This window comes from Eschscholzia californica, unplaced genomic scaffold (genome assembly GCF_041429995.1).
Source record: "Eschscholzia californica isolate CP2 unplaced genomic scaffold, dmEscCali1.0.p SCAF_5, whole genome shotgun sequence".
Taxonomy (NCBI): domain Eukaryota; kingdom Viridiplantae; phylum Streptophyta; class Magnoliopsida; order Ranunculales; family Papaveraceae; genus Eschscholzia; species Eschscholzia californica.
The window spans coordinates 19,458,123-19,464,626 of record NW_028238472.1 but is presented as its reverse complement, the minus strand read 5'-3'; the positions used below and the strand labels follow the sequence as shown (position 1 = coordinate 19,464,626).

The following is a 6,504-nucleotide window of genomic DNA, read 5'->3' as shown; positions in this document are numbered from 1 at the left end:
ATAGGTGGGCTTATGATAAGGAGATTTCAGCTTTCGGTTATTATATTTCTCGAGGCACCCCAATTTAAGGGCTAATGTGGCTCCAATATTTGGTGGCCCAAAACAAGTGAAGCCTAACTGGCTGAATCTACCTAAAATCTTGGTGCCCAAGCTACTCGTGGGGCTGCTCTTCTCACACAAACGTATTGACCAAGAAAAGAGAATGAAGGTATTTGACTATTTCTATGCGGGACCCACATAGATATATATATATAGTTTAAAAAGAAGCACCCTCTACTTGTACTTATTTATAACACTCCCCCCACCACTCACCACAGCAATATATATAGAGAGAGAAGAATAGAGAGAGAGGAGAGAGAGAGAGAGAGAGAGAGAGAGAGAGAGAGAGAGAGAGAGGGATGGCTAATCTGAGAGTCTCAAAGCCTCATGCCGTTTGTGTACCAAACCCAGCACAAGGCCATTTAAACCCAATGATGAAACTAGCCAAACTTCTTCATTACAAAGGCTTTTATATCACTTTTGTCAACACTGAGTATAACCATAAACGTTTACTCAGTTCAAGAGGTTCTGATTCTCTCATTGGCTTACCTGATTTTGTATTTGAAACAATCCCAGATGGGCTTCCTCCTACTGATAATATCAATGATCCCCAAGATGCTCGTGCTCTTTGTGTTTCACTTACCAAGAATTGTTTAGTTCCTTTTCGTAAGCTCCTCGCTAAACTCAATCATTCTTCTTCGATCAATAATGGAAACATATGTCCTCCGGTAACGTGTATTGTTTCCGATAATTGTATGAGTTTCACACAAGATGCTGCTGCAGAGCTTATGATCCCGGATGTTGTTTTCTGGACAGCAGGCGCTTGTAGCTTCATGGGTTGCTTTTATTTAAAGCATCTCATTGAGATAGGCATTACACCACTAAAAGGTACAATCTATATAAATAATCTCTTAGGTATTAGAAATTAGAATTCCGATCACCATCTATATAATTCAATGGGTGGTTCTGTAAGCGCCCCTGGTTATTCTATGGGCCCTTTCAAGGGAAAAATCCAAAGGACATTTATGTGTAATTGGGGCGCCAAACTTTATTTTGAATGAAATGAGCTTAGTAATGAACTTACTTTTACTACATCAAATGGATAATCAAAGCATCGAAACAAAAAATGGGTTAGAAATAAAATCGATTTTCGAGTTAAAATACATTTGTCAGAATGCATTATGAACATTCATAATGTACATTATGAGTGCTCATAAAAAAGTCTAAAATTAGCCAGTTCATAATACATTATAAAGAACCAAAATCCTAATACTCTATAAAGTTTTCTTTTCTTTTTTTGTTGAAAGTAATACCCTGTAAAGTGGTACTCCAAACCAAAATTTATGGGATTTCATTAGAAGTTCTTCCAATTAGAAGTTGGTTACGAGTAGGAAACCCTAATATTACATAAAGGGGTCCAAAAGTTGTAGGCAATTCAATTAGCAAAATTCATTTGTTTTGTTTGTCTTTGGGAGTTTTTCAGTTTTCGATTTTCAGCTAATGTCATAAAAATTTCCCTAGTTTTCCCTTGTGTCAATACTGAGAATGAGAGATATTATAGTTAACACAATCCTTTAATTACATGTTCTCGTGTGTTTATTGTTATACATTCTACAAGTAGTGTTCGTGAGACAAAATAGTAACTCAAAATTTTCTCATGAACACACAAGAATCTAGGGACTCATGTTTGTCACAAAATCAATATGGAAATATGAACATTAGGTAATTATTAACATGAAATAAAATACATACCTTTCTCCATTGTAGAGATTAGAAATAACTTCTTACTATAACTAATATAAGCTCCTTATAACCAATAGGTTTAACACCTTACTTTCTACAAGATGAACTTGTATACTCTTTTCTATTCTATTCTTCAAGCACTAGTGATTGAGAGACCAGCTTGAGTTAATGAGCAAGAGCATAGCTACATCTTATACTCCATCTCTATTTATACTAGTTTAAGTCTCTAATCCATCGTAGAGTTTGTACAAGTTACTACATGGGTGTCATGTGTCCCCCTTATGTGTCAAGCAACAAATCCATTAGGTGTCATGACACAAGACAAGTGTCCCTTATGTGTCAAACAACAAGTCCATTAGGTGTCACGACACAAGACAAGTGTCCCTTATGTGTCAAACAACTAGTCACTAGACCATTACGTGTCAACACAGAAGACGACCCACCTCATGCTTATAAAATCACATAGTTAGTGTCCATAGATTCAATACATGAATGAGTTTTATGAGCACAACAAACCTTTAGCTCAACAAGTCTATACATGGTCTTATTGTATGGGACATACTAATGGGTCTTGTTCATGAAAATTGGCCAATGAGCTTTGCATGAACATAGCCCATGTTTACATTTATTGGATACACCGTGACATCAAAACGAACGTCTAGGTTAGCTTCTTAGCTGACTAACTTTTCTTGTCGGACTAAGGTTTGATTATTTCTATAATTTTATTTCTCTTTGTGCAGATGAAATTCAACTTACAAACGGATATCTTGATGAGACGAAAATTACCTGTATACCAGGTATGAAAGATATCCGTCTTAGAGATCTTCCGGGTTTCGTTAGAGCAACCGATCCAGACGACATCTTCCTAAACTTTGTAACAAGTGAAGCCCAAAATTGCAAGCGAGCAACGGCAATCGTTATTAACACATTCGATGCATTTGAAGGTGAAATTGTTAATGAAATGAAATCTATACTGCCTCCTGTTTATACCATTGGTCCGTTCCAATTACTTCTCCATCAAATACCCCAAGAAAACCACGAAATACACGGTTTTGGGTCTAATCTTTGGAGTGAAGAACCAAAGTGTTTCGAATGGCTCGACTCGAAACAACCCAACTCTGTTGTTTATGTAAATTTTGGAAGTATAACTGTCATGAATTCTCAACAACTAACTGAGTTTGCTTGGGGACTAGCAAACAGTAAGTATAACTTCTTGTGGATAATTCGTCCTGGTCTAGTCTTAGGCGATTCTTCGGTTTTACCACCGGAATTCATGAATGAGGTTAAAGATAGGTGTTTCATAGCAAGTTGGTGTGCTCAAGAGGAAATTCTTCGGCATCCTTCTGTGGGTGGATTTTTAACTCATAGTGGGTGGAATTCTACCCTTGATACTGTCATTGCTGGTGTTCCTGTTATCTGTTGGCCATTCTTTGCAGATCAACTAACAAATTGCAGGTATTCTTGTGCTCATTGGAAATTTGGGTTGGAGATTTCTAATAATGTGAAGAGAGATGAAGTTGAAATTCTAGTAAGAGAATTGATGAATGGGGAAAAGGGTAGAGATATGAAGAAAAGAGTAATGGAATGGAAGAATAGGGCAGAGGAGGCTGCTAAACCTGGAGGGTCGTCTTTTGTCAATTTAGACAAACTTGTGAATGAAGTGCTTCTCCAAACAAAGAAAATATGAATTCTCTTATCTATTCTAATAAAGTCTATTATGTTGTGAAAAATAACACGTTATCAACACGATTCGCTCTACTATGATGTGGTCTTGGGAGGGTGTGTCGTAAAGCAATCCCACATTGGTGGGAGACAGGAGTGTGGTGCTCCTCTTAAGAGGTTAAGCAGCCTTCCTTAGTGAGGCCTTTTAAAACCGTGAGGCCCAGGTGTGCCAAAGCGAACAAAATCACTAGCAGCCCAGAAGGCTGGTCCGCACCATCCTATAACATATTAAATGATTTTAGTATTTTTTTTTCTTTGTGTCGAATGTGTATTTTTGATTTCACTGTATTATGTTTTGTGCTGGAAGGGATGGTACATCGAACATACTACCCTCTCGGCTTAGCACATTTTGTATGTACGTTTGAATTATATGTTGTACTCTGTCGTTTGTAATAATCCAACAATAAGTGTTGACGTGTTGTTTCCACCAAGTGATTTCGATATTGGTAACATTTAATACAAATTACTAACGATACGCAGTAACAAAGAATAAGAAGATAAATATGCAACAAGGGTATCTGGACCATGTACACACACATTGAAACAAAAAGAAGGAATTTGACTTACAATTGCAAAACATATTAATACAAATAAACTATCATAATGATCGGTCGGGCTACTCATAACTCGTCAACTTTAATAGAGGTTTGCCTTGTAATTGTTCTGGTTTCAGAGATGATCAGTTGCCATAACTAGCAGAGGGTTTTTCTTATGAGTTATAAGCCCAGGTCCTGCTTCAACCATATCTAACTCCTCCCCTCTTGCACCACCAGGCAACTTCCAGTCATATCTATACAAAAGATTGGCTAAACCAACTCTAATTGTATATGTTGCAAATGTTATTCCAGGGCAAATCCTCCTTCCGGATCCAAATGGTATAAACTCGAAACTCTGGCCTTTGTAATCTGTAGAACAATTCAAAAACCTCTTTGGATCAAACCTCTCTGCTTCTTTCCATGAATTAGGGTTTCTAGCAATAGCCCAAGCATTAATGATAACTCTAGTTTTAGCTGGAATATCATAGCCTTCTATTTTAGTGTCATTTATCGATTCATGAGGCATAAATACTGAGACCGAAGGATGTAAACGAAGAGTCTCCTTCACTACTAACTCTAAGTAGTGCATTTCTTGGATATCGTCCTCGGTGATGTATGGCTTCCCTTTGCCTACCCTTCTTACCTCTTCTTGCACTTCATTCATTATTTCTGGATGCCTAAGAAGCTCTGCCATCGCCCATACTAATGTTGTTTCCGACGTATCAGTTCCAGCAACAAACATATCCTGCACATTAGATTAATGGACTATCAAATATCAAATTTTAGGTAAATATTGGCAGTAGAAATTTAGTTTCGGAGTGTTACAATCGCTTAAAATATTACCAAGTCTTACTCTATGTATTATCAACAATATGAACATTTGATTTTAAATTATCGACATTTTTGAAAAGTATACAAATGGAATATGTAGTCAGAAAGATGTCAAATCAGCTTCTAAGTTAGACTCCAAGAAGTACGACTCAATTAACGGATGCATTTCTCGTTTTAGTTTGTATTACCCTTTGAAAACTTACTTACCAAGATAACTCCTTTAATGGCATCTCTATCAATTGAAAGACCAAATGAAGCATCTTTCTCAATACCAAGCAAAACATCTACAAGATCTTCATTGACACGACTACCGCCACCATTCGATCTCGAGTTCCCCTCCTTACGTTCCTGAATATGTTCTTCAATTACTCTTCCGAGAAACTCATCGGCTGCTCTAACCGTCTTCTCTACTTTCGCGTTCAATCCATTAAAATTGTTCAAGAAAGAAAGCCAGGGCATGATATCTGCAATGTTAAAAGTACCCATCAAATTGGCAACATCCATAACCAACTGCAAGAACTTCCTCCCCGATTCATCTGCCGTATATTTCTTCTTAAAGGCAACTCGACATATTATATCATTTGTGAAAGACATCAAAATTTCAGTCAAATTCACAACAGTTCCCTTTGATGACAACGAACTTATCTTATCGATCATCACCACTGCTTCTTCTTCTCTTACCGATCGAAAAGATTGAACTCTACTTGGGCTAAGAAGCTGAAGTATACAAATCTTTCGAACTTGTCTCCAGTACTCACTATAAGGAGTCATAGCTATGCCTTTAGTTCCAAAGAAAAGTTTCTTAGGGAGTTCAAAAACAGGTCTACTACCAAAAGCATGATCATGGGTTTTCAGAATTTCTTTCGCATATTTAGCAGAAGATACTACAAGAGTCGGAGCAGGACCTAACTGTAAGAACATGAGATCTCCATGCTTTTGAGCTAGTTCTCGGAGGTCTCGATGGGGATGAATTCCGCCTAGCACACGAAGATGACCGATAATTGGGAGCTTGTTTGGAGGAGAAGGTATTAGACTAAATGAATGTTTCCTCTCTTTAAGATGACTTTTATTGATGAACATCAATGTGGTTACTGCAAGTGTAAGAACTAAAAGTAGTCCTAACAAAGAGAATGGTTGAAGTGATGAGGTTTCTAAGAACCCTAACCATGGTAGAAGGGAAACGTGCCACATTTTCTCTATTTTGGCATTCTTGTTACTAAACACAAATCATAGACTGGCTGTTCGTACAGTGTTGTTTTATAGCCAATTATTTCAATTATGACACGCCTTTACAAATCCTATTAAAGATAATAATAATGATGCTATGCCGGGTGGAAATCCCGTCCAATCCCGGGGCGCCTACATGGGTTCAAATGATTTGCAAGACAATCCACTTGTGAGTAGGGGTGGGAATCGGTCCGGACCGGTCGGTATCGGACTCTAACTTCATCGAACCGGTCGACTCGGACATAAACTGTTGGTGACCACCTATTTACTCGGGCGGACTAGGACGGTCACTCTCAAGAATTCTTTGTCCATTGACCGTCCAAGACCGTTTATTTTACCGGTCCATTCGGACACCGGACGGTCTCGGTCCGGACTTTCCAATAAATTTACTTAATTCAGAGCTTTA

The 6,504-nt window shown here is 37.8% G+C and overlaps 2 protein-coding genes across 3 annotated transcripts; one reads left to right on the top strand and one right to left on the bottom strand.

The window, feature by feature from the left end:
• The first annotated feature begins 268 nt into the window (after positions 1 to 268).
• Positions 269 to 3,931, top strand: LOC147537679 (7-deoxyloganetin glucosyltransferase-like). Of its 2 annotated transcripts, XM_086640856.1 has the most exons (3): positions 269 to 927; positions 2,523 to 3,504; positions 3,747 to 3,931. In XM_086640856.1, the coding sequence occupies exons 1-2, from the start codon at positions 399 to 401 to the stop codon at positions 3,467 to 3,469; spliced, it is 1,476 nt and encodes a 491-aa protein (XP_086496982.1). In that variant the 5' UTR covers positions 269 to 398; the 3' UTR covers positions 3,470 to 3,504; positions 3,747 to 3,931. The 2 variants fall into 2 exon arrangements, with proteins under 2 accessions (XP_086496982.1, XP_086496981.1); XM_086640855.1 differs by having other exon boundaries at positions 280 to 927; positions 2,523 to 3,931.
• A 53-nt stretch (positions 3,932 to 3,984) lies between these two features.
• On the bottom strand, positions 3,985 to 6,095 carry LOC147537678 (cytochrome P450 71A1-like). Its single transcript, XM_086640853.1, has 2 exons — positions 5,079 to 6,095; positions 3,985 to 4,785 (listed from the first exon to the last, which is right to left on the bottom strand). Exons 1-2 carry the CDS (start codon positions 6,060 to 6,062, stop codon positions 4,174 to 4,176), a joined length of 1,596 nt encoding a protein of 531 aa, XP_086496979.1. The 5' UTR covers positions 6,063 to 6,095; the 3' UTR covers positions 3,985 to 4,173.
• Positions 6,096 to 6,504: the final 409 nt, after the last annotated feature.

Bases quoted from the DNA above. Each gene is read 5' to 3' on its own strand.
- LOC147537679 (XM_086640856.1), top strand. From the start codon at position 399: ATGGCTAATCTGAGAGTCTCAAAGCCTCATGCCGTTTGTGTACCAAAC. The intron at 928-2,522 runs GTACAATCTATA...CTCTTTGTGCAG, and splicing joins AGGCATTACACCACTAAAAG to ATGAAATTCAACTTACAAAC.
- LOC147537678 (XM_086640853.1), bottom strand. From the start codon at position 6,062: ATGTGGCACGTTTCCCTTCTACCATGGTTAGGGTTCTTAGAAACCTCA. The intron at 4,786-5,078 runs GTAAGTAAGTTT...TCTAATGTGCAG, and splicing joins CCATTAAAGGAGTTATCTTG to GATATGTTTGTTGCTGGAAC.